This window comes from Drosophila yakuba, chromosome 2L (assembly GCF_016746365.2).
Source record: "Drosophila yakuba strain Tai18E2 chromosome 2L, Prin_Dyak_Tai18E2_2.1, whole genome shotgun sequence".
In the NCBI taxonomy this organism is placed as follows: domain Eukaryota; kingdom Metazoa; phylum Arthropoda; class Insecta; order Diptera; family Drosophilidae; genus Drosophila; species Drosophila yakuba.
The window spans coordinates 4364486-4392233 of NC_052527.2; the positions used below are offsets into that span (position 1 = coordinate 4364486).

The 27748-nt window shown below is 44.8% G+C and overlaps 2 protein-coding genes across 2 annotated transcripts; one reads left to right on the forward strand and one right to left on the reverse strand.

Moving 5' to 3' along the window:
- The first annotated feature begins 1047 nt into the window (after positions 1–1047).
- On the forward strand, positions 1048–1946 carry LOC6526804. Its single transcript, XM_002087870.4, has 2 exons — positions 1048–1673; positions 1739–1946. The coding sequence occupies exons 1-2, from the start codon at positions 1147–1149 to the stop codon at positions 1830–1832; spliced, it is 621 nt and encodes a 206-aa protein (XP_002087906.1). The 5' UTR covers positions 1048–1146; the 3' UTR covers positions 1833–1946.
- A 20543-nt stretch (positions 1947–22489) lies between these two features.
- Positions 22490–27502, reverse strand: LOC6526805 (protein arginine N-methyltransferase 8). Its single transcript, XM_002087871.3, has 4 exons — positions 24908–27502; positions 23666–24808; positions 23374–23603; positions 22490–23204 (listed from the first exon to the last, which is right to left on the reverse strand). The coding sequence occupies exons 2-4, from the start codon at positions 23870–23872 to the stop codon at positions 22574–22576; spliced, it is 1068 nt and encodes a 355-aa protein (XP_002087907.1). The 5' UTR covers positions 23873–24808; positions 24908–27502; the 3' UTR covers positions 22490–22573.
- Between the last annotated feature and the right edge of the window lie 246 nt (positions 27503–27748).

Genomic DNA, 27748 nt, shown 5'->3' on the forward strand with positions numbered 1-27748 from the left:
GACTTATTCTATACTTTTAAAGCATACTTATCTAATTTTGAAGTTTCTGTTTTTTAGCTTCAAAAACTTGCATTTATGTATATAAAAAATTGGTTTGATCCGGCTCGCAGGACCAAGATTCATATTTCTTTGGAACTAGGTAATAAACTGCTGACATGCTAGCAATGGCATGGGTAATCATTATTTTATTCGAAATGCATTACCTTTCATTGGAAATAAATGCGCAACTGCAGTAGAGCATTTCGCACTCGACTCGCCAAGCTGTTAATGTGAATTATGTTGTTAGCAATGTTGCAACAATATTTGCTCCGCAAATGTCCTTCCAAGCTTGCCACGAGGGAGGGCTCTAATTCTCGATGTGATCCTGATGGCGGGATGCTGTTTCTGTTTCTGTTTCTGTTTCAGTTTCTGTGCCTGTGTCTGTGGTGTTCCTGCTGCCTCAACAGCATGCTGTTTCTGCTTGGCCTGCTCTTCGATGATTAATTATATTGCTTTTGTTCTATTTCTGCTGCGTCTTTTGCAATCCAACTGAGTGTGCCACTATTTGTTATTGTACGCGTTCGTGTGGGTGTGACAACCCGCCCGTATCTCGCATAATTTATATACGTATGTATGTACGAGTATTTACATATCTGCGTACTTACGAGTATGTACATGTAGTGTACATGTTACATCCCTGTGCCTCCTGCATGTGCAATTCACATTGTTCGCCAGCAGTGCATTCAAACAATGCGGTTAACACTCGACACTCACACGTTTATTGTATTTGACATTGTTTCAAAAGTTAAGTTGCGCTGTGGCCACATCGACTCACAACTTATGCAAGTCCTGAAACAGTCGTGTGCATGCTGGGCAATGAATTCATAAATCTGGCACGGCAATTGTAATCATGTTCCCGACATCGAGCTAACGTGAGCAGTTAAATAGTAGTTGTTGCATCTGCATCCTTTCAATAAATATTTTACACGCGCAGAAACACGCAGTTATTAATTCTCAAAAACACGAAGAGAAATACTCATACTTCTCAAGTATGCAGGCGGCTTTGTATACACTTTCTTAATCTTTTTTTTTTAGCAATCATTTAGAACAAAGCAAAATTAGTTAGTGATATAACAAAATTATTAAAAAATAGCTAAATAGACCATCATGCAACCAACAAGGCGAGCTCGAGCCAAAAATGTGACCAGGAAAAGGATAACTGGCGCTAAAGTGCCTAAAACTGATGCTCGGCAGCAGTTTTACCTAAAGACCCAATTCAAGGCAACTCGTCCTTGTCCAAAACAACAATCTACTGTGCCGCGGAGCCAGCGGATCTGGCGCAGGACAGTGGTGCAGACCAAGCCGAAGATAAAAACCAGGATCCCCAAGCTATTTCGCATGGATCGCCATACAGGACTTCCCGTGGACTACGAGAGGACTGTCAACCAGGTTATGCACTACGTGAATCCCCATTTGCACAATCCACCCAGTGCGGAAAAGGTTTTGGAGCATTTGCTGACCAAAATGCTGACCGAGGTCGTGCGACAGGGTGGTCACTGTTGGCAGGACACCACTCAACTGTGCTCCTTGCTGAAGAACAGCTGCCAATGCCACAGGTCGAGTCAGTTGCGCACCAAGGAAGAGAAGGAGAGGCGCGAAGCGAACGAGAGTTTGAGCCAATTCCATAGTGCTTGGTAAGTTGAAAGGGACATCCTGTAAGCCGTAATCCCATATACTTTATCCTTTTATTTTTTATCAGCAAACGGGGACCCTGTCGCGTACCCAGACCCAAACTTGGTCCCACGTACATGAGTAAGTTTAACTTTAACCAGCTGAGAATCAAGAGCTCTTAAAATAAGTTGGAAAACGCCACGTCATTAATATGAAAAGCTGGACTGTAAAAGCTGTAAGAGGTGTAAAATTGATTCAGGTGTAAAATTCGAATAAATATTTATGTCTTTTTTAAAGAGAGATTCTTTACAATTAGTCGTGATTCGGATAATAAAATGTAGTTATTATTTAAGCCAACTAATTCTTAAATTCCTCAAAAATTCTGTGCTTTTGTATGAGAGAGAGAAAATAAATCCCATAATCGGATATTGCTACCATTTCAGTTGTAGCTGTTGGTAAATTTAGTTAAACGTAATTTTATATACTCGTTTGTGCGTTTGGGTAAACTAGTTATGAAACCTAAGTCCTTAAATTGCAACGCTGTCTAATGAACAAACTTCTTCGCTCCAGCGCCTCATACTCACCTTGCACATTTAAATGGCCTCAAAGGCAAACATCAACATTGATTCAAATGGAGTTTCCAGAGCTGTGGCTCAAATTAAATTTCCAAATTGCATTTGTAAACTGTGTTCAACACTGCACTGGTTTGCATAGAGCAACGCTACATTTTGTGTAGAGGCTCTCGTTAAACTAACAACTGCCGTAAATAAATTCGTTCGTTCGAAGTGCAATGTCGAATGGTGAGTTGGGGTCATTCGGTCGGCTTCATATCTATGAATTTATTTGGCGCTCACAGTGCAAAAATGAAATGAGATTTATGGCCAGGAATTGTGTGGGTGGCTCTGATCCGTCGGGGTCACCAACTGGTGACCGCAGCCAGCCAGGCAACCGCAGTGTTTCAAACCCTGGCAATTATCGCCGCAGACAATGGCACTCGAATGCATTTAACAAATTGAATATAAATTCCTACCTTGCCTTTTACCTTGGCAAACACCCAATCAGTGGGCAAATCTTTTAATTAAGAAGTTTGCTCGCTCGGGGCAAAAGCTGCCATCCTCCATCGGGCATAATAAAATTCACGCTAAACTTAACTAATTTCGCGAAAACTCGATTGAACGTAAATAAAAGCCAAATGAAAATTTCACAGCAAGACGCCTTCGCCAAGGAATCCTGCTGAATCCTTACTGCTGTGGTGTTGCCTTTGGCTGGCAACGCGAATCAATGCGTTTGCGAATAATTCATAAAGGAGCAAAAAATAATATCAGTCGAGCGTGCTAACAACTTGGCTGCCACGCCCACTTTCATAACCGCCTTCATCTCCACCATCTTCTTGCCCACTTTTCACCTTCATTTGGAATGGAAGGCGAAGCTGTCGGCTTTAGTTATTGATGAGGCTGCTGTGCGTGTGCTGGATGAAAATAAAAAGGAAATGGGGCGCTTTTGCGGCATTACGTATACGTAATATGCAATCAATTCTCGCACAAAGAAATCTGTTCGCTTGTATGCAGATTGCATAAACGGTTTTTGAGCCTGCTCGGACAGTAAAAGCTGCTTTCAATATGACACGGCATGCCCGCCATCTCCACAGAGAGAAAAAAATCTAGCATTTCGTTCGGGAAACGAGCCTATTTGCAGGTCAGCGAAGTGGTTTTCGAATCTAAGTGCATTTAATTGGAAATACGAGTAATTTCTTTTGTTGCCGCCGAGCTGAGCGATTAATCCTTAATATAAATACTTTTGTAGCATTAAAATGATGCGATTAAGGGCATATGCAATTTTAAAATGAGCGAAATATGCGTTAAGCGTTGCGGCAAGTAAATGGTTTAATTTCTTAATAATACTCATTGTACATTAAATGTTGAATGATCAAAATTTTAGATTGTGACTTTGGTGCTTTTTTTGGAACAGTGCTCTGGATGAAGAGGGTATCGATGGCGGGGAGTGTTAGTAACAAATGCCAAGCCACGCCCATTAGTTATTCGCTGGAAATTATGCCAAAGTGTTTGGCCAACACCACCCACTTCGTCCTGCGTCCTGCGTCCTTGGTCCTTAGTCCTTTGCCCCTCATTGCTGCTCATTGGGAGCGACAGCTAAAAAGCCAGCTGCGATGCATTGATGTCAATGATGGCGACAAGTGCACTCCGCTTCCTCAGCCGCGTCCGCGTCCGCATCCGCGTCCACATCCGCATTGTGTCCCTGTCAGAGGCGGGAATCGATCGAGTGGCTGGCGGTGGAGGAGCTATTGGCCAGAGATTGGGGGCTTGGGGAATTGGGGTATTGTGGAACTGGGTGATTGCTGGATTGGTGGATTGGGGGACCACTTGAGCCAAGTTGACAGACAGCTCGCAACGAGCGCGCATTTAACATTGTCTGAACGAGTGCCATTGTAGAGGAGCACTTTTGCCAGCGGAGTGGAGCTGGAGCTGGAACGGGAGCTGGAGCAGACGCACTGCCAATATATATTTTTTGCCGAGTCCCGTGCGTGCGGAAAGTCGGTTAAGCGTCTGGTAAATACGCCAAGTAGCCAACTTGGTAGTAGACCACCCATTTTGCCATTCTCGCCATCCGGCGGAGCTTTGTGTGCACTAATTTGAAGGGGCAGCTCCTCCATTCCGGAGTGGATGGCTCTCCTCCGGCATAATTTGATGCGTTTTTAAAGGCAATTCCACGCCGTTTTGCGCAATACATTTGCCGGAACATTGCCAGCTAACTTTTGACCCAAGCGAATGTACTCGTCATCGGCTAATGCCAAAGGCTTGGCCAACTTGCCCGGTGGGCCATCATAGTGGGGAGCTTGAATGCAGAGAGGACAGGGTAAATATTGGAGTGGATAATAATGACGGGCTTCTGCTTACACTTGGCGGAAATGTGGAATATTTAGCCATCATTTTTAAAAGAACCTATTGCAAGCAATTTATTGCTTTTGTACTTTGACACGCCCATAGTGAACTACCATTGATAATCATATTTTTTGCCAGTGTCGACATTAATTTCAAAAGAGGACAAACCATAGGCTCTCGTTCATTTCGGTCTTTTGGGCTGCGCAACTTAAAAATGTATAATTTAATTTTGTGGAAAGTAACGCTGCGCGTGGCCGCTGAATATTCATGGCTAATTTATCAGCTGTCCTCCGCGTTGCGACTGTGACTCTTGCTCCGGCTGCTAATTAGCATTTACAAGAGCTAATTGGCATAAATGCCCAAGGAGCTGCACGGAAAACGGATTCTCGAGAGGTTGCTCCATTTCCAGCTGGAGTGCCACAGCCTTTTTGGCCTGGGATTTGGATGACCCGTTTGGATGGTCGAATCTGCAAAAGATTCGCTTTCCACCCACTCAAAGTGTGTGTTTATTTTGGCCAAATGTGTGTCCACTTAAAGCTTAGCAGGAGTGTTCAAAAGTAATCGTGTTTGCCCAGCGAATGAGTACTGCTCATTGGGCAGGACTTACAATCCACAATCGTCCTTATTTCCCCTAGTGAAACTCGCTATTTGCTCGAGTCCTTCATATGGGGCGTGTTTCGCCGCTGAAGAGCTGAAATCTTGTACTGTCTTTTGAGTTCTGTTTAACTTGCCCCAAAGTTCACTTCTCGCCCGAATTACTATCTTATATATTTTTTTCACTTATTGCAATCCTTGCTAGTGAAACAAAAAACGATTTAGTGAGGTGATGTGCACACACAGTAATGATTGCATCAAACATGAAAAGTGCAGGTCTTTGATTTAAGGCTGCAAATTATCAGAATCATATTTCTCTTTTAATTTTATATTTCTTCTGCAAAGAAGGCCAGTTGTTTACTCTCCGCGAAGTTCTGCATGATGGCATTATTTAGACAGCTGCTAATCTCTGCTGTTTGATGGCTGATGCCATGTTCCTGTTGCTTCGCGTGTTGTTTACCTTGATTTGGAGCACTTCCTTGCGAATGGGATCAGGATAAAAAAGGACGTGGCGCTGACTGCTGGCGACAGATGGCGTCGTGGTGGTTGGATATCCTGGTCACTTGGGGTGGCAGCTGCGTGTTGCCGACTAAATAAACAAGTAGTGACCCCCACATCCAAACGTCAGCGGCATTGTGTCTAGTTGTTCGGCTGCTCGGTTGTTCAGTTGTTCAGTTGTCCAGTTGTCCCATTGTCCTGTCGTCCTGTTGTCCTGTTGCTCTCGACATCCCAGCATCCAGTTGATTGCTTTTGTTGTCCTGTTGCTGGCGTGCAACAATATTGAGATATCGTCTCAAGTGTAAATTGTTATTGACACTCTGCGTGGCCCTCTGTTCGGCAAAAATATCATCGATGCCAACGTTACCCAGTTATTTCTGCATGGCTTCGACTTGTTTACACCAAGCTTTGTTTGCTTTTTGCATTTGAGGGAGTGTCTTGGTCTTTGCACTGAAAATTTAATTAAACTGCAAAATGTAGTTTCTCCTCTTTATGAGTTGCATGCAGTTAATTAAAGTCCAACTGAATGCAAAAAGACACTGGTATAAGTATTTCAAATCTCTTTAAGCCTTTGAATCAGATGAAATGGATGCGACTGTCGGGTGACTTGAGTAGGGTTCAATGCCTCAAAGTCAGGATCTCGACTTGTGCTGACCTTCATGCGTCAATTATACAGACTTACTATACCATAGTCGTATGTATTTTCCACAGATGGAGAAGGAAAATGATTGAATGGGACATCATCTGCCAACCCGCTCGTAAGCTGGGAATTTCGCAATAAAGTGAATCGTTTCCTGGCGCTCATTTCAATATTCTGTTTAAGCATTTTATAATATTATCATTGTGCCTTTTATATTAAATTCCGGAGGAGCGAGCAAACCAGCAGATTCATTTTTTATGTGCCCACATCCCTCATCCTCATCCTCGTCCATGTCCACGTCGCTGACTCCGACTCAAAGTCGTCCTTTCCGCCTGAGTATATGTTAATAAAGTGCGTAAACTCGACCAAAATATGTACATTGGAGGCCTGGGAAATATGCATGATTGTGTTTCCCCCCATAAAGCAAACACACAACACACGTACGGCCGGGAAATACTCGCATGCATACGAGGAGGACATAAACCAGCCCGAAATGACAAGAAAATCGTATAAAACCCGTCCGTTCTGCCCGCTGGCAGCCGTAAAGTGCAACGCAGTCACAAAATAAAGAAATATGGAGTCAATAAAGGCAAATGTTCCTCCACGGATCCGATAAGGCAGCAGGCAAATTGCAATTTTCTTAAGATTCCAGAAGGAAGTCGTTGACGTTGAAATTAAAGGCATCCCTTGATGGAGAATATACTCTTGGATATACTCCTAAGGAACCTTACACGATTATATTGATCAAAATTATAAGCTGGAAATGGTTCCTTGCTAATACCCTTCATGTAAACTCTCCCTCACAAGTGGCCAACAATCCCTTATTGTGAACTTACCCTAAGCCTAAAACCCTAAACCCTAAACCATTTCCAATCCAGCAACTTTCTATTAAGCATAATTTGTTTTCATTACGCAAAAGTTGTGCTGAAAACTTTCCCTCTATTTCACAGGCGCAGCTGAAAATTTAATTGGGCCCATGCCGAGAAGTCGGATGAAATTTATTTGCATGGGGCCTCCTCCATCATCACACAGAGGCCAAAATCATGCAAAATCAGAAGCCAAAAATCAAAAAATTGCCCGGGGCCTCTTATTTGTTCTACAATAGATGGAGGGGCCATGGGCATGGGCATGGGTTTGTTTCAGCAACCACAACAAACTTACAATCAAAGTTAAGTGCAAAACTTTGCTGGCCGAGTTCAGAGTTCAGAGTGGAATGGAAGTCATTTTCATTACTGTCGCGGCGATTACTCAGCGAGTGATTTGTGTTTGATCTCTGGGCCACTTTTCAGGGGGGGGGGGCAGCGGGGCGTTGTTAAACAAATGATTCGGCATCCTGATGGGACGACGGTAACAGTTCATTTGTCTCGTTTGCGAGCCAACTTCTAGTGCTCTAATGAACGATATCCTGCCAGATATCCTGTCGCTTGCTGTTGGATCTGCTGGCAACTGGTTTTCGGCCCCAAAAGCGGGGCTAATATGCAAAGGCTCTTATCTGAAGTGTGACGTGGGTAGGCGGCTATGCTTTCAATGCTAGATTCTCGATGGTTGATGGTGCTGCTGATGGGGATCGGTCCAGTCGAAAACAAACCCGCACAAAGCCGGAAAACGTGGCAATTGTGTGCCGGCCCAGCATCTCAAAACCATGTCCTCCCTCTACTGTGCACCTGGAGAAAAAGTTGGTCTAGAAGTTGTACAGTCGATGTTCAGTGATGTTCATAGAAATACCATCAATGTAAAATCTAGCTTTAAATGGAAAATCAGCCATATGTTCTTTCTAGCAGTGTAGTCCCCCCCAGTGGCTAAGGCGAAAATGTCCATTGTCTTCGACTCGTTGTTGGTGTCGTTGCCAAAATACAAATATTCATTTGTGTATAAGCTGTGAAGGTCGTTTTATGAGAGCAGCCAAACCGCAACAAGCCATTTCCACCGAATCCAGCGAAGCGTGTCGTCCTCTCGTCCTGACGTACAGACGTCCTGTCGTCCTGTCGTCCTGCGGTCCTGTAGTCCAGTGGCCCAGACCCCAAAAACCCAGACTCGAGCCCAGGACCCTGCCATTCATTTGGCTCGTTGTGCTTCATTCATTAGCTTGCTTTCCGTTTCCGCTTCATTCAATTCTCCCGATGCCTTCGCCGCTGCCATTCCACTGACTTAATGCCGTCGACATCGACTCCGACATTGACTTGGATCCGTAACTGTAGCCGTACCCGTACCCGTACCCGGTAACCGTAACCGTACCCGTGCAGCCCACAATCGTGGTCTATATCCTGCGTTAAATGTTGGCTGGATGTTTATTTCAATGCGGCAATTTTCGACTGACTTCTGCGGCACCCAATCCTCCGTCCCCAATTCGCAATTCATTTTCAATTTATCTTGCCTAATATCGACATGCTTTTAGGTATCGCCTTGGCCAGGATGCTTGGCTCCGTCGCCTGGAGAGCGAAGGAAAAAGGACCCCGCCCGAGATTGTGCGGCATTTGGTGTAGCTAAGCTGCCATTTCACTACTTGGCTTATCGACTTTTATTTGAGCATTATTTCAGAATTAATAATTCAATTTCGAGTCGCCGAAAGTGGAGCAGGCCAAAGACGCTTTTGGCCCAGGGCTGCTGGCTTGGGTAACTTTTCTTCTAGTTGGGTAGTTCTTCCTTTTCGGTTTTGACCCGCATTTTGGGCCGAAACGGAATCCCAAATACCGATTGATTCATTTGTGTGTCAACTGCACTACCATCGACCATGCTCTCGACCATTTGCTTGTTCCCATTGTGGACGCTGTAAATCTTTTGTTGCACTGGCGTCGCCATCTCCACGAGATCCCCCACTTTTTGTATTAACAATTCCGGCAAAGTGCTCCTCCAGCCAGCTCAACCGGCTCTGCCCACTTTCATCTATTTTAATAAAGTTAAAAGCCACCCGAAAATGGCTTCAGCTCAGCTACACTGAAAATAATGAATTCCCTATGTCTTTTTGGTCAGTTTATAATATGAGATAACTTTACAGTGTCTTGCTCAAGTGGCCAACAAGTACTTTCTTTTCATAATGCATTTTTTGCCTTATCAATATCATCAAAAAATATATCACACCGAAATGGTTTTCTGTGTAGTCTGTTAGTCTGCAAATCTCTGGTTCTTTTTGAAAGCTTGACGCACTGCCAGGCGCTCCTTGCAGTGCAGGATTCCAAAATTTAAACCAGTCTTTTGGTTATATTTACCGGTTTAGTATATTAGAGAGTGGCTGCACAACTTGGGCAAATCCTTGCCAAGGATGGGATGAGCGCAGAAAGCAAAAGGGAAAGCAGCGCACACAATCATTCATAAACATGAAGCGGTTGCTCCAGGTTTCCAACGCTTCTACCGCTTCTGACAAGTCAGCCGGTTGAGTTTTTCCAGTTGCACTTTTCCGTGCTCCCAGTTCACACTGCACAGTGTTTCCCAGTCAGCCACCATCGTCCTTTCGTCCTTTCATGCTTTCGTCCTGCTGGCAAGTGGAAAGTGCTTACATTTTTCTGGCAGCGGAAATGCATATTGCTTCCGGCCTTTTATTCATTTCCCCTTTGCATTTTTTGCGCATTTGCCTCTGCTGCTTTTGCCGCTTCTGTTGGCCAACATCTATTCCAAAGCCCCGCTTGCGATCCCAGTTTTGCTTTTGGGGGGTTTTTTTGGGGGGGGGGGGAGGGGATAGATAGGAATGGGGCTTCAGGTTTTTGGGAGCCCCGTCGAGGGGCTCTTTACAAATTTGTATGCTGCGGTCATGCCAAAATGCATTGTAAATGGAATGAGTGTGTATGTCCGTATGTCTGGCTCAGTGTAAATAAGTTTTGAGTTTGTCTTTCGCTGATGTCGACCGCACACGGTCTTCCTTTACACTCTCTCCATTTCGGAAGGCCAGTGCGAAGAATCAGCGGCAAAAAAAGTGCAGATTGTTATGGCTGTCAGGACCCGAAGCGAGCTACACCACACTGAGCGAAATATTTCAATGCGAGTGCATATGGCATCATGCTGATATATATATGACTTATAACACCACAGATTAATCTCTTAAAAAAAGTATTTCGGGAGTAAAAGTAGGCAATAATCTTGTTTAAAAATAAATATATTTAAATTCATCTGAAATGTAATTTATTTCCTCTAGCAGAATAGTATTTTGTTATTTGATTTTTTGATCCTAAAAAATTCCGCTTGGTTTTCTGTTTCAAATGTTTCTGCCTTCATTTCATTTACCATTGCAAAATACACAACATTCTATGGCGGTTTTTTGCCACTTAAAGGCAAGAGAAAAAAGTGAATACTCTTACACAACTTCAAAGACATTCCAAAGCGCTTGGCTTCCTTTTTAACATTCCAACATTGGCATTACCAACACCATATCCGATTCTTAAGCAACATGACCCGTACATTTCGTTTTATGGCGGTCTAATTTAAATTTTTCCAGTGCAACACGGTTTCAGTGCCAAATTTCACACACAGATACTGAGCGGTTTTCCCCGGTCTTTTTTTTGTTTCGTTTTTCGCCTTTTTTTTTTTGCCCGAGTCTCCGACTCGCTTTTCTCTCCTGACTGCTGATGATGTTTTTGTCGTTACGCTTTTGTGGCGTCGTTGGCTGGAGCTGATGTGTTTCTGCGGGTCAGGGGTCAGCTCCTCAGCTCTGTCGAGTGCCGTGAGAGGGTATCGCCATGAAGCGAGCCTCCTCCTGCAGGCCATCATTCGTGAGTGCTACACTAGAATTAATCTTTGTCAAACGGCGTGGCTTTCGAGTCCAGATGAGAGGCCCCGCCACATGGCAATTGAGATACATTGACTGGGTCTGGACTGCAAATCGAAGGACTTCAATCCAATCCCCAATTCCATCCACTACCAATACCAATACCAGAGCCAATACCGATACCAATACCAATGCCACGACCAGGATACGTGCACTATCTGCCGATCGGGTTGAGTTGGACAGGCCTAAGCCTCTTACACGGCCAAAAGCAACCCTTTTGCCATGCCATCCTGGCGGCTCATATGCATAACGTTCTCCGAAATTCGCCTTTGCCCGAAAGGCCTGGCAAACAAATTTGCAACCAAAGTGCTTCGCTCCGTGCACATTGGCACATTTTTAATACACTCCACTCCCTTCTGTGTGGGCGGTACGAGAAGGCTGAAGGACGTTGTGCACACCAAAAAAATTGTACAGGATGTTCTTTTCTGACTTTGGATTGTTATACAAGCGCTTTAAGTTTATATAAAAGGTGTAAGGTGCACAAATTAAAGGCTTAAACAAGTGCTGTGCAATTTTAAAATATTTTCTTTAATGTAAACTTATGCTATCTTTAGATAATTCTATAGAATTTCTTTTGTGCTTAGTTTGATATATTTTTGTTTCATTCTGAAGGACTCGTTCAGCTATAATTAATGGATTTCCAATGATTTGGCGCCCCAAGCATTTTCTTTCAGGGTTAAACCCTGAGGGTAAGTAACTCTAATCTCGTTCCGCACACAGAGAGTCGCCTCCTCGTCGAGTAACACGTGTCTGGTAGTTTTCAAGTGCTTGCAGCTTGATTTGATGTAATTTATTGAAAATTTATACAAATTTGTGCTTGTCTTTGCACAATAGCCCTCGTGCCCAAGGCCCAGACTCCAGGACCCACCAGTACCCACCAGTACCCACCAGTACCCACCACCAACCAGGACCACCCATCCACACAGACGCCTCGCCTCGTCTGAACTCGTTTGTAGTCCGTTATTGGCAAAAACTCGAACAGCCCGAGCTGGGAGTCTTGTGCATGTGGGTCACGTAGCCATGTGACTTATACGAAATGCAAATGAAATAGTATATTGGGTGGGTGGTCCTGTGTATCCTTGTGTCACGGCGGGTGCAAGTGGCAAACTGCCCACATTCGCCGGGGCTGGAGGAGTCCGAGTTTGAGTCCGAGTCCAAGTCCGTGTCCGTGGACACTTTGTGTGCCATGGCCATAGAATTTGGAATCCATGCCAGCAGCTGTAATAGAATTGGTTCTCTTTCGCTGTTTTCTTCTGGCTTGCATAAGATAAATGTGCGAATTTGCGCCAAGTGAAAGTGTTTTTGATAAATGTGCGAGGGACTACCACATCTCCTGCAATCGTAAATCGTGCCATCGAAGGACGCCCACTGATCCTTTGATTATTCAACAACAAACCTTTAAGGACTCGCAGCGAGTGTTTCCTGCCGATTTGCCGACTCCATGGCAACCAACGCTGCCCAGCATCCCATTGTCCGCCGTTTTGATATTTGTGCCATCCACACACTTGTCCAGTTTGGTGGACCTTCGTCCTTTTGCCCAGCCACCCGCCTGCTTTATGATTTCGTTTGATTGTTCGGTTGCTGGCGCTACTTTGTTGTGGGCCCAACCCAGCTGACTGTCTGCAACTTTGCTGATTTCATTCCTTGATTTCCTCCCGTTGATACCCTGCCTTGCGTTCCATAAATCATTTTGACACAGAATTTTAAATTTACATAGCTCAAGAGTTATTTGTATATTTCATTCGGATTTTCATCCCAAACGTACTATTCACTTTTCATGTGGAAAGCGAAATGTTAAGACTTCTGCTTTTCATAATCAAACACACAAATGTCCAGAATTTATATGGAAAGTGTATATTTTATACCTTAAATATATACAATGGAAGTTCCTTACTTGGTTCTGCGTTTTTTGCCCTTTATTTTCTATTTCAATTTCGTTAAGTTTTGCGCTTCTGGTGTCTGTCTTGGCTTTTCCTTGGCAGATACGTGTGGGTTTACGCTCGGACTCCGTAATAGAATTATTTGTATCAAATTGTGGCAACCGAAAAAATGAAATGAAAGTGGAGCAGCCAGGCCGCAAAAGGAAGACAGCAAGGCAGGAAGGCAGGAGCAACGCCAACGCACTCTAACACAATTGGAAACTTGCACAAAGGCATTTTTATTCGCCTATGCCCAGCATGCCCAGAAAGCAGCGCCCGGAATTGAATTAAAAGTTACCATTTTTTTTTTGCTGGCTGGCTGGCTGGCTTATCTGGGCCGCAAACATTCTGGGCTTTCTCCCCTTTTGGCTTTCATTGGCAAAAAGTGTTGAGCTGTGAAAGTTGGCTGGCTGGCTGGCGCAGGGCGAAAGTAATTCTCAGTCCAAAGATTCCCAGTTGCAGTTGCAGCTGCAGTGACAAATGAACTCGGGTCGGGGTCACCAGGCAGCAAAACCCGACTCTCAACCACCAACCACCAACCACCAGCCAGCAGCCCCCCAGCGAATCTGGAGCATATCTGGAGCATAACTATTCGATTTTGGCATGCGAATGCAATCAGCACCTGGCCGCATTCCCTCGCCGCTCCTCTGTCGTTATGACACGAGCTTTTGTGATCAATATGTTTTCGAGGACCGGGGAGCCACCTGCCACGCCTTGCAATTTGTTAGCATCGCGGGGGCCCTTCCTTTGCTCACAGATAGCAACTGCTGACAGGAGTGCTGTCCTCCTTCGTCCTCCATATCCTTTTTTTTTTTTTTTGTTCCACCCCCCAGCTGCTGACAAAGACGAATGGCAAGTGCGACGTTCGCGCAATCAGTGGCGGAATAATCAAAAATGAAAATAAGCATTGCATACTTTTCAGCGCGCCGCACGAGCAACGCGAAAGGAATCGTTGCCGTGGTAAAAAGAAGCTCGGAACACTGGATATATTTGCTGCGGGATTTTCAGTGAAGTGTGTATTGATTAACCTTTTTGCGGTTAATATTTCAGGTGGTTCCGGCACAGCATAAACCCATTTGTGTAGGTCTAGTTGCGACTTCAATTCTAATAGTCGGTTATTGTGGCAAACGGGTACAATGATTTATTCATATTTAACCATTTTTTTAATGCACTCCACCTACACTGCTCTAAATAATTGAAGGTGTAATCGTAGAGCATTTAATTTTATAATCTGTCTGATTTATATTGGTAAGTTGAGAATAGAACAATTATCTGTGAATATGGGGGTGTTTTTTTTGCTAGGCCCTGATTCCACTTGAGCTCGGCGGTTCAGAAAAGTTGCGCCCACCCACCCACAAACGACATTTTGCCCCCATTCCTGTTCGATTGATTTATTGAGAGATTAATGCCAACGATTTCCTTTACTGCTGGCGCGTTAGTTTTTTTGCACTCTGCCATATTGGGGCCATGAAAGCGCTACTGTCACTCCACTCTGCGGCTTTCTTTTCTTCCAGTGAGTCTGGGATGCTGGATGCTGGAAAATCCTCGGTTCGCCGGCAGCGTACACATGAGTTATTGGCCCGATAGTGCAAACACTTGCAAATGCGGTTTCGCATATACATGTGTACACATATATCGGCTAACCGGGGCTAAAACAAGACTTTGTATTGCACTAAAACATTCATAAGTTTGAGCGGTTCTCGGCTACCTGCCGACTAATCAGTTCTGGGGCCTCGAAACGAAACGACTAACGAAGTTATGCAAATTCCAGCCCACTGTCGGCATGAATCTCAATTTGGGGGCCGCCAGCAAAACTTGGGCATCCTTTGATGTTTGCTCAATTAACATAGGCGAGAACCTCACAGTCTTACAACCTCTGAACCACTGAAACTCAGAACCTCTGAATCTCAGAACCTCTGAACCTCAGAACCGCCGGGCCTGCAACACTTAAGCGGATTATGAAAGCAGCAGAGACTGGCAGGCGTAAGTCGTGATTTTTTAATAGCTAAACTTCGGCAGCGTCGCGAAAAGCGAAATTTTCCTGAGGAACGTGACTGATTCGCTGGGGAAACTCTAACCACAATGGCTCAGACACAATGTTTGTGTATATCTGGGCGCTGCAGAAGCGCAAAAGTGCAGTGGCAACAAGTTTATGAGTTTCACTCACAGCTACCGATAAGAAAATTTGAAGACATAATTACTATTGAATTGGCACCATCAAGTGCAACATTTGGGTTGTCATAATTTGGCAACATTTGATTCGACTATGAAGTGTAAGTACAATGCATAAGGCTGATAAAATCCACAGTTCATTTTCTTGTAGTGTACTTTCGGGAAACTTTCGCAGCCTAGTGTGCTTTGCAAAACTTTTCAACTATAGCTACATAAAGAGTCCTCTTTCGCCTCCGACAGCAATGTTTATTACGCACACACACACACACACAGAAACACATTGAAGCACCGTGCGCACCGCATCTTGTATCTTGCCACCGTGAACCGCACACTTGGAAATGCTTAATTTGCTGCCAAATATACATATTCCCGCTATCTGCCGCCTTCCACGGCTAACCAGAAATGAGCTTCGATGAGTCCAAATAGTTTCGTATTTCAGTCGAGCCTGCCGCTGCTAAGTGCTTCTCCTCCACATTCACGCTCCGCTCTCCAGGACACCGCTCCTCATCGCCGCCACAAGGATGCCGCGTAACTTCATCAGCGCTCCTCAATGCCTACAGAGAAAAAGGTTTTCTTTGTTTTAAATTCTAAGCAAATATGTTCTAATAGTTCCCAGTACTTCCAATTGTTGAATGAAACATTTAAATGTAAATAATGCTTATATAATATTGACTTGCTTACATATAAAGAACTTAGTAGATATGGAGCTCACTTATAAAGATCTTTATTGATATGCAGTTTACTTATGAAGAACTTCATAGATATGGAGCTTAGTTCTAAAAAAAAGAATAGAGAGAAAGAAAAGAATAGCTCACTTATATAAAACTTCATAGATATGACGCTCACTTATAAAGAACTTCATGGATATGCAGTTCACTTATGAAGAACTTCATAGATATGCAGTTTACTTATAAAGAACTTCGTAGATATGCAATTTACTTATAAAGAACTTCATAGATATGCAGCTCCCTTATAAAGAACTGCATAGATATGCAGTTTACTTATAAAGAACTTCATAGATATGGCGCTCACATATAAAGAACTTCATAGATATGCCGCTTACTTATAATGAACTGCATATACATATATATACAATTTTGAACAGTGTATCTAAGCGTTGCGGGTGTTGCACCTCAGCGTTTCGGGCGCTAAATGCATTTCGGCTGCTCCACTTCCACAGTAAGGAGTAGGTGAGTAGGTGAGTAGGCTGTGAAGTGGGTGGTGTGGCTGCCTATGGGTAATTTCCTACGCGAAGCCGCCAGCGAAAGCAAAGTTTAATTAATTTTCCTGCGGCTTTTGGCTTCGGTGGCGTGGCTCTTAAGTGGTTCTCCTCCATCAGATGCTCCCTTTTTTGGGGGGGGGGGGGGGGGGGGGGGCCCCCAGGTTTTATGTCTTTGTCAAAATACTGGCGCCTCGTATTTTCCAATTTTCACTGCTCTTTATTGCCCCGCCTGCGGGAAATGGCAGTTTCAATGGCATTGGCAGTTCATTATCTACAACAGCTACGTAAATTGACCGCGCTCGGCATAGTTGCAGAACTATATTTACCACAAAATTACACAAATCAAATGCATAATTCTGCTCTAATGCCCGACCAATGAACCAGCACAAAAAGATCAAATGTAGTGACAGCATTTGTTTATAGATTTGCGAACCGCAACGCAATCAATTGCATCCCAGACAAACGGGGTTGGGCATTCCAGACAGCCACCCACCCATTCATCCATCCATCCATTCAACAATCCATCCATCCACTGAGCCATTTGCTTTTGTCATGTAGAATCGACCACAAAAAAGTATGTAAGTGGATTAAACTCAACCACTCATTAAATTACGAGTGCGCTGCTATGAAATGGGGACCACAGCAACCGCAAAACATCCTTTGACTACGAGCCTTGTATTGATATGTCCTAATAACATAAATTGTCAAACAACTGAAATGCCAAATGTATGCGAATCAAGCGAATCAAGATTTTGCCCCTGAGTTCACACTTCCCGAGCACTTTAACGTCTAGTCTAAAAGTCAAAGTACCAAAGGGAAATGGCCGCAACGAAATATTCCATAAACTGAATGGATTTGGTGGCCATTAATGCGATTGTAGCACTGTCTGAAAAACCGCACCGGCAAGCAGCTTAAAGAACTGTCAGCTTTTCTCAAAGGCAATATCGCAGACCGACTTAAGGGCACCCACACTCTAACAAATTTTCCAGACTGGCAAACAAAGACTCCTTGTTTTGGGTAAAAATTACACTTAGTTTAAGAAATGTTTGCAATTGTCTTGTTGTTTTGTGTAAAAATGTATATTTATTACTTTAAACTTTTAAAATAGGTGTACATTTTAAAAAGAACATTTTTTTTGCAAGATAATTTTTGTAGGAGACATCTGAAGTAGCAATTGACGTTGCGATTCAGTTACGGTCCTTCGAGTCAAGTGAATGGCAAAGGGTCTCTGGCATCCAATGGACATATCGCACCGCAAGAAAGTATCCAGCGGGCAGTATCGGTGAAAGGAGCCACAAAGAAAGGCGCATCGGACTGCCAGATGCCACAAACGGCAAGTGGGTGGTGGCCAAAGGTACATACAAGGACCAAGGTCTTGGCCCCCGCAGTTGGAGCTGCCAGCATGGCATATTGGTTTTAGGTTTTTTTTTTCACTCCAACTATTTGACTTCCCCGTGGCGTGTTTACCCCAACTATTTGCGTTCGCCTGTTGTGCTCGTAAGCTCGCTATGAATATACATACATTGTTTGCATACCGAAGATGGTGTATTGAACCACAGCCAACTGAGACTCTCTTATCAATTAAAAGTGGGAAGCCACAGACAGAAAGGTAGGAATATTGTGTCAGGCATTCGTACAGTTAAACAATTTCGTCCTGAACTTGCAAGGTTATTTGGCACATAATTTCTTACATTTCTAAGAACAATTTGTACGTTGCATTGCATTTAAATTGAACAACTGAGTGAGTCAGCTCGATTTTTGTTTGGAGGGAATTTTTGCTGGCGACGGAGAAAACACAAAAGGCAGCCAACATTAATTGTCAGATGCCTTAATTGCCCGTTGTCGTTGCACCAAAATTCGCAGCAGTTGCAGCAGCATAATAAAAAGTATCTGAGGCACACGAACGAAACCCATGGCTAAGTTAGAATCACGCTGCAGATAGCTGGGTCAGGTCAGTTCGGTGCAGTTCGCTTCAGGTCAGGGCAGGATCTGGGATTCGGGTGTGGGATAGCCGGTTAAGGCCAGCCACTTGGCCAGAGGACCGAGCCTTGGAGCTCTGGGCTCTATTCTCCGTGCTCCATGCTCCGTTCTCCGGAGGTGCTGCAGTGGAGCTGACACGGTGACCTAAAGGCGACAACAGCCGCGTGTAGAATGGAGCTTGCAAAAAGGTACACGGATAGAAAAAGCAGCCATTTAAATTGCAAATATGGATTAAGGATTCAAAACATGAATATAAATATGAATCCTGTTCCATTCTCTTACACCTTTGTTGGTGTTTTTAGGTGCATTGTGATTGTTTTTGTACCGCTTCAATCCATTTTGCTGCTATCCGAAATCAAAGATGAAACTCATCTCTATATGCTATAGTTTTTTCACCGTGTGCCCGCAGCAGCGGCACAATGGAAGCAGCCCACAAACAACACACTGAAATTGTTTGCTTTGTGCCTTTAGCTGGATGGTTGGCTGGTTGGCTGCGGGAAAAGCCAGCAGTGCTAATAAACAATGGGCCACGGCAAGGGAAAATGGGCTAGAATGGGTCCAAGTGGGGCTGGGTGCTTGGGTGGACGCATCTGAGACTTCCTGGGCGCAACGAGCTGTCGCTACTAGATGTTTTTAGCTGTTTTACGCTTTTAGGGCAATTTGGGGACAACGTGGCGTATGCGTGTCGTGTCTACTGTCTACGCTGCCTTTGCAGGTGTCAAGTGCCAAGTGTGTAGTTTACCGCAAAGTGCTGCCCTGTATAGTATGTATAGTATATATGCATGTTTTAGTTTTCATAACCCGGAGCGCTAAAAAATAACAACAAAGGGCATTACATTTTCCATTCGAAAGGCACTGCGGCAGCTATAATGGCCACCGCATAACAGGCGCTCATATACATTCACACTGACACACACACACACACACACATACAGGGGCGAGACAGGACCTTAAATTGTTCAATTCAAAGGCTTCTGCAGAGCATTTACGAGCAACAACGGGAGCAGCAGGCGAATCCTGGGCCAGGACCAAAGGGAAACTCGTTAAATGCCATGGCTGCCTCCTGCATATATTGTTTGTGGCAGCATGTAAAGATGGGCCTCCTTTTCGAGGCGACTTCAAAAGGGAGTGAAAGTTTTCTTTGTCATCTATTAAGGCATTTCCTGCGAATGATTTATCCAGGCAGAAAAACCTTCAAAGCGAGTTCTTAAAGTTGGGAAAAGTTGGGCCCAAACACTTAGGATGTATCCACTCCTTTAACGGAGACCGTAATATTGCAAACATTTTCGCCTAACTATACGACTGTGTGTGTGTGTGTGCCCGAGCCAACAAATTAATTAGTTTTCAACACTCGAGTTACTTTAAATGGCAATTCGTATAATTAATTTCGCACACATTGGCACGAGAAGTGCAAAGCAAATCGAAATCGAAATCGAGTAGTAGTAGTAGTCGGAAGTGCTTAGTATGCTTAGTATCCTAAGGCCCAAGTAAAAGGACCTGTTCTGGGCCAGGTCAGGGGTCACACATTCAGAGACACGTATTCATATTGAGACTTCGAACCATCGACAGCCAAAGGAAGCAATTTTCCTGCCGAATGCGTTTGCACAAAGCGAAGATATTGCAGAATACACAGATATCTCTGCTTGAGTGTGAGCATTGGGATGTGCTTGCAGTGGTTTTGGGTTGTGGCCAGTCGCCCAGAACATCCAGAGCTGCCAGGACTTTAAGGACTCCCTGTGCAATCACTCAAACGGCTAAGAAATCAACTGCCAAAGTCATAAATTTTCGGTTTGCAAACTGAAAATTATTTCAGCATCATCCTTCTGCCGTCGCTGGCAAAAGTTAAATAATGCAAGGACTGCAAGAACTGCAAGGACGGCATGCGAGTTTGTGTGGGTGTCTAGAGCCAGTGAAAAATTGTGCAGAAATATTTAAACTGCAATTCCAAAGCGATTTGTTTTATGGCCCCCAATGCTCGAGCATTGTTTCGTCGGCAGCCAGAACCTAAGCGCTCCGGATCCGGATGCGGATACGGATCGACTTCCGGATTCCACTCCGCTGCAGCAGGCGGCGCGGAAAACTTAACTCGGATTTGATGTGGCCAAGCAGCTGTTAATGCTGCATGATTTATGCCCCCATTCCTTCTAGGCAGCTCATTATATGCCACTATATCAGGGCTGCGATGGCTGTGTGACCACGTCAATGTCGTTGGGAATTTTTCGGCTAGTACGTCCTGCGAGAGAGAGTCCTGCGAGGAGGATGTGTGGTCAATGCACTGCCACTTCCGGTTCCCCACACTTCCGCTCGGCGGTCGTAAATTTTATGCAGCCGCTTTGCATGTCCTCCAGTTCTACCCACTTCCCATTCCCCATTTCAGTTGGTTATTTTATCGGAGGGCAGTCTGCACTCCGTTGGAGCTGCCAATTGTCATCGCCAGCCTTGCAAGTCCGCGCTCGCATCCTGGCCATCCTGACAGACCATTGTCCGCCATTGTATCCTTTGGCCCATGATGTGTTTGGCCGCCTGCAGTTGGCTTGTTTTCCTTGGCCACCGCGATAAATCAACACGGGCAACCTCCATTTTTTGGTGGTGACCCCAGCCGAATGGCCTGAGCTTTAGGATTACTATGCATTAGTACGAAATTAGAACTATTATATTTATGGCGCAAATAGTCTGCACATCATTTATGCAGCGCACAGGTAAATGCCAAAAGGAGTAGAGCGACAAAAGTGAGGGAAAAAAGCCTAAGCTCATGCACTGCAAAAGAAATATCGAAAGGATTAATTACAAAATGCTACATTTTGAATTCCACTGCATGCTTAAAGACTTCTTTTCGTCATCCGTTGCATCGAAGACCCAGCTCAATTAACTAATATTCTAGGTAGATCTCAAATAAGTGTTCAAGATGTACCTTCCCGATTTTCTCTGTGTATCCACACAGCCATTAGACACGCCTAGCAGTCACTGTCTGGCGTTGGGCTGTAATAAAAACATAAAATGTTGCACATTATGCAAACAAACCCACATGCACAGTGGCTCCCACACGCACACACACACACACAAACACATCTCAGCTTTGGCGATGGCGCCGCATGTCTAACGGTTTCGTTCGCCATTTGCAAACACACACGCACGCACACAAGGACGAGGGCGAGGACGCACACAGACACGGATGGATACCTTGTGCTGAGCAAACTTTAGGCGTATCTCTGTGTGTGTGTGTGGAGAACATTAAATTTATTTGAAATTATTATTATGCGCATTTACCTAACATTTGCATAACCGTCAGCGGTTCGCAGGATAACAGCAGGAGCCCTTCTCAGTGGGCCAATTTGCGAGTAAAATGTGGCTGGAACTGGAACTAGAACTGGGCTACTGGGCCAGAGCACAAGCAAATGCCAAACAGCTTATAATTTGATTGAAAAGTCCGCGCGGAGTGATCCAGAATGAATCTTTTTTTTAGGGGGCCACGATTTTGCGAACTGTTGGCGCATTTATCATGCCGCAGGATCTGCAGTATTTAAGTGAAATAGTTTGAAAATAGTTGTGGCAAACAATATTATGCATTCGCTTAATGCGCTAGTTTATGGCGTCAACTGACCGGCATAAATAAGCGGCGATAGAAAAAATGCCAAATGGCATCCAGCAAAAAATAAATACCTATGAAAATAAAAACATGGGGCATAAATTAAAAGCAACGCGCACTAGAGCTGCCCACATCGCACACACAACGCACACACATCGCACAACGCTGCACACACATCGCAAAATTGTTTTAAATAATTAAATGCTGGCGCTGCACTTATTTACACATTTGCCCAACTGTGTGCACTGCCATAGGTGTGCTGCAGTTGCCAGAGGATTTGTAACTTCGAGATGCCCTACCACACATATCAGATTCAAAATTATATGTTTTATTTACATTATGCGTAGAGGATAAGCGTTTTTTGTATGAACCAAACCATCCTTGAAGTTGAAAATAGATTGCTGCATAAAAAGTAGCACCTTTTTCCAGATTAAGGGTGTTGCAAAGTTATGGAGTCCGCAGCTCTTTCCTGAATCTCCAGCACATGTATGCAACGGAATGGAATCTGGCATAGAGATGTTTTTATGTGTGCCTACACACAATAAAATTATATAAATATAGCACACGGGCAATGTGGCTGGCTTTTGCTTTATTTAACCGGTCGTTCATTTTATCGTGATCCGACGATATTTTGTGTTCCACTTTTGGTGCAAGGCTCAACACAGCGTGAGGGGATTGGAGAGCACAAAGGACTGATGGATGGTAACCGACTTCTCCCTGCCATCGAAGTCCACATAGATGTCGAACTCCATGTCGAAGATGCTCTCCTCGCTGGCCTTCATGGTGAACACGCCCTTGATGTACTCACCTGCCCTAACTGGCAGTGGCGTCTCCAGGTAGAAGACCGTTTGGTTCCAGTGTGTCCACGGTGCACAGGGCGATGTGCTGAAGCTGATCCTTTGGGTGCTCTTGCTGAATCCGACATCGAAGTAGGCCACCAGGGCGTGAACCCAGCCATTTCGCATGACCTTCAGCTCGAATAGCGAACGAAACTTGGCGGATTGCCGGCGCTCGGTGTACAGATCCAGCGATTTGACCAGGCACACCCGGCTCATCAGCTGGTCACCGGTCACGTGCTCCACCACCGCCTTGGACTCGCATCTGCGCCGGATGGCCGACAGGTCGAAGCCGTGCACATCGTGCCAGTAACCAAGATCCTGGTCCCGTCCCTTGATGGCCGCCAGATAAAGCTGCGCCGTATCCGGATAGATGTGGCCCTCGGCGGACAGCCACTTGTCCCGCGCAAATAGCACCGACTCCAGCATATTGCCAGAAAACAGGCAGTGGCTGTGGCAAAATGGTTTGGGGTATAAGGTTATCGGTGCGGAAAATAACTATCTGTATACAAATCAGATGGAACTCCACTGAGAATAAATTTACTGAATAAATAAAGAAAGTGGTATAACTGCAGGAAGTAGCTAACCATTTGGGAACTGCCTTTGGCTTGTCTACTTACCCCATCCAGTCGCACACTATAACATCCACCTTGTCGATGTCATCGGGCAGTTCAATGTCCTCCACTTTTCCGCGGATCACCGTTATAACATTGCCGAATCCATTATCCTGGGCTACCTGTTGGGCATAGTCCGAAATGGTGGCCGCATCTACGGCCAGGACCTTTTTGGCAGCCGCCTTGGCTGCAAACACCGAAAGGACGCCCATGCCGCAGCCCACATCCAGCACGATCTTTGGGATTGCAGGAATCTCTTTAGGTGTCTCTACAGGTCTACAAATACCAAACTACCCACCTTGTGCCTAAAGAACTCGTTGTCCTGAATAGCCTCGCGATAGGCTTTCATTTGCACCGAGTCCTTCAACAGCCATTCGTGTATCTCGATGCGGCCATAAAGTTTGAAATAATGTGCCTCCTGTCTTCGGCGATCCTCGCTCCTCTGATTGGCATGGCTATAGTCTTTATCGATCTTCAAATCGTCTGTTGCAAAGTCCTCCAACATGTTCAGTCGTAGAAGGCTAGCTTTTGCGAAATTAGCAAAATATATTCCAGACTGACTAAGCAAAGGTGTATTAATGTCAAGGATTTCGTTTTATCCAGGGCAGCATGCGCAAAATGGCTTATTTGGCAGGGCTAGTTTTTCATAATTAATTTTTTAAATTACCACCCGCCGCGGCCCGCACGTGCATTAACTAATTAAAAAGCTCATTAGCGTACATAAATCAGCGTTATGCAGACATAAATTTCATTATTACATCCAGCCAGCTCCGCTGACCCACTACACCCGCCGAACAAAAGGACGATGACGAGCAGGGGGGCAGCAAACAAGTTTGGTGGAGGAAGCCACCGGACGAGGGATATCATTCACTCCGCCAAAGACGACATCTTCGTCATCGAGTATCCCTCCTCCGCCGACTCCACGGAAAACAATGTCTTCGTCTAGTCGGGCTCGCAATTATGGTCACACTGCTTCCGGGCATTCCCAATTCGATTGTGCAGATGAGGGAATGGGACCGAGAAAGTGAAAAGCGAAAGATGCTCTTCCATTCGCCCGCTGTTCCTCTTCTTTTTTTGTATTTCATTTTTTTTTCCTTTTGCCTTCAGCAGCAACAATCGCTGGTTTCTTGACTTAAGCAGGGCACAGCAGAGCGTGAAAACATCATAAAGATGAGAAATTATTATCTGCCCCATATCCATGGGACAGTGGACGTGGGGGGAGAGCATTTAGCTGCTCTGTTAGCGGCCCTGAATGAAATATCACATCCTGCAGAGGAATAAAAATCAGCGTCGGTAAAAAATACACATAAGAGAAGTAAGCAGGAAGCATCCGGAGCTCGAACAGGAAGACGAGGATACACACCCACTCCCCCGGACGAACGATAAACGCTCGCAGCGTCAAAAGACAATGATGAGGCAGGATGGACCGGGAATGCGTACACTGAAAGAAAAATGTAAGTCATGACACATTTGTATATCAAATTGAATAATATGTGTGTATAAGCCTTAGTCTTGAGAGTATAACCTAGTAGAAACATACCTTGTTTGGAACACAATGTCCTTCGATTTTTGCTTGCCTATTCTATGGTTAATTATTCATCAGATATATACATAACATATATGATATTTCTTAAGGTGTATAGGTCTTTTGCAGGGCCTAAATCGGGCCAGGAATATGGTAGCTGGCAAATACAGAAAGTAAAGCCAAAGCCAGCATCAGAAGTGACGAAAAATTGTGAAAATAAAATATAATGGCAACGCAGGACTTGCTCGTCCTGGACTTGGGCGATAATTTTTTATTTGTATGACCGCCGTAGGCCAAAAGCAGGACAAAAAGGGTGATCGGTGTGGGTGGCTCACACACACCCACACAGAGACACACACACAGACAGAAGAGACAAATACAAACACAAGCACTTTGCGGCCATCGCCGTCAAGCTGCGCGTTATCCTTTGTGTAATTTCTGGTTTAATGAGGCGGCATTGGTATGGACGCGCCCACCTCTACAATCCGCCGCCCCCCTGCAAGGCCATAGGTAAGCATTTTTACACTCATACATTTTTACGAGCCGAGCATTAAGTTAAAATTTGTGTTAAATATTTTATTGTTTTTATGGCCACATGAACACCTTGCAGCGACACGAGCCGGGCAAATTATGGGGCAGCCCAGCAGCCACTGGGGATCCGGATTAAGAGACAATATTTCTGTGTCCTTGGCTATGCACATCGAGAAAGAGGCCACAAGGAACAGGACGTAGTTTCATGTTGATACCAATTTCCTAATCGCCTGGTCTGTAGATGTGTACAAAATGAATTTCGACTTTTACTACCAGAAGGTGATTAGGGTTGCTACCTTAAAGCAAGCATGATAAGCCTGTTTAATCGCTTTTTTTATATGGAAATTGGAATGTATGCTCTAATTGGAAATAAAGTTTAGAATATCATATATAGTATATAATATGGCTTGTTTTATAAAACTTCAATGTGCTTTGCCTCGGCAGCCTGATTGAAACTACGAAACTCTTTGCAACGAACACAAGCAGCAATAATCTAGTTTTGAAACTAACTCATTTTTCTCAATGTTTGTGAAAAGCATATTTTCACCCATAACACGTGCGCCTGTTTCTCTAGAGAACTGGACACACTCACTACGTGCGGTCATTAATAGTTGGCAACAGCACCTGGATCAGCACCTTTGAGCTGAAACAAATCGAGATTTGGGCGATTATGAAATTGGCAATTAGTTGACTGTCTTGTGACAGCTGTTCGATTCCAGGTAGTCCACCTGACTTCGAGCCCACCATATGGCTCTTCGACGCACTCGAGCATTCAGGGAATCGCACTTGACAGCCGTGGGGCGTCGACTCTTAGACGAACGAGCCACTTTGCGAGGCGTTCACCTGTCTGAAGTCAGAAATTAGTGACTTCGTCGAGAGAAGAGGGGGAGGGGGGAAGGACCTATTAACGGGCCGGGTGAATTATGATTACGGACGGGATGGCATGCATGGCTTTATAGCATGTAGCCCCCGATTATGTGCAGATTTATTGCAGCTAAAAATCAACGCTAATATAATGCATAAATCAGAGTGCCAAAATCAACATATATGTATAGTAGTAGGTACTTCGCTGTGTGTGTGTATGTGTGTGTGTGTGTGCTAGTGCACCAGAAGGAGGTCCTGCGAAGGATTCGGCAGAGTGGCCTGTGAACCAAGTGAAATTCAGCGAAAACGAAACATTTGGGCAAAGTCGTTGGGTGGCAAAAGTGGGTGGTTGCGAGTGGGTGGTTCCGAATTGGATGGTGGTGCTCAGAGAGCCAAGGAGAGTGGCCAGCATATTGAGGGCGTCTCTCGGCAGGAATTTCTCTTTTTGCAGATTTTCGCGCAGTCGCAGTGCTTTCCACGCCTTCCAGTGGCGGAGTTTTCCTCTCGCACGGCGGTCTGCAAGGGAAATATTTGGCACTCGAGCACGGGGAAACTGGGTTTTTCTCGGCCACGGCAGCAGATGTTGGCTAATTGAAGCGTTACAACGTAGGTCAGGCTCACCGCGAGCCGTGGGAACTTTATGACTGGCCAAAAGTGACGATGCAAATGGACCAACGAGATGCATAGGCAGCGTCCAAAATGCAGGTAGAAAACGTAGATCATCATGGCTGATGATGTACCGCATTCTTGGGCATAATTAAAAAGCCATTTAAGCAGGGGGGTTTCGCTCGCATTAACCAATTATATGGCCCATGGCCATGGGGTTACGGTTCTTTGGCTACTCAAACTGAAATGTTTTGGGTGTTTGGCACTTAACACATTTCCACATGGCTTCACTTTTTCAACTTTGAGCGCGCTGCGCAGGCGCTTTTCGCCTTTCCTGAGCGCCAAACGAGTTGGGAGTTTGGCGGAGAAACTGGTTTTTGGGTCACAGTCACATCGAAGGGCCCGCCAACAGTCGAGAACAGGTAAACTCGAGATAATTATTCAATGAAGCCGAGCGGCCGCGCAGAAGGGCTTCCCACACACGAAGAAAAACATGGTTAGTGTGTTGACCAAAGCAAATATTTGCTATACTCGTGAGATAGTACGATTATGTATTTATCGAAAGATATTTAAAGCATGGAAATCCTGCAAATAACCGATTAAATAAGCGTGTTTCTTTCGCTTTAGTGTTACACACACAATCGCCACATGAACTGCACCAAGGTTTTTTTAGAGTGCACTGCACTCCCCTGAATTCTCGGGTTCTCTGCGGTCCGGTCCGTCGGAAAGCCATGTCAAAGGGTTAGGACAGGTTCGCTTTGGCCAGCATCAGAAAGTATAAGAGAGTATAATCCGTCTCTTTCTGGACGAAGCAGCGCTCTCTTTCTCTCTCTCTCTCACACTCTCTCTCTCTCT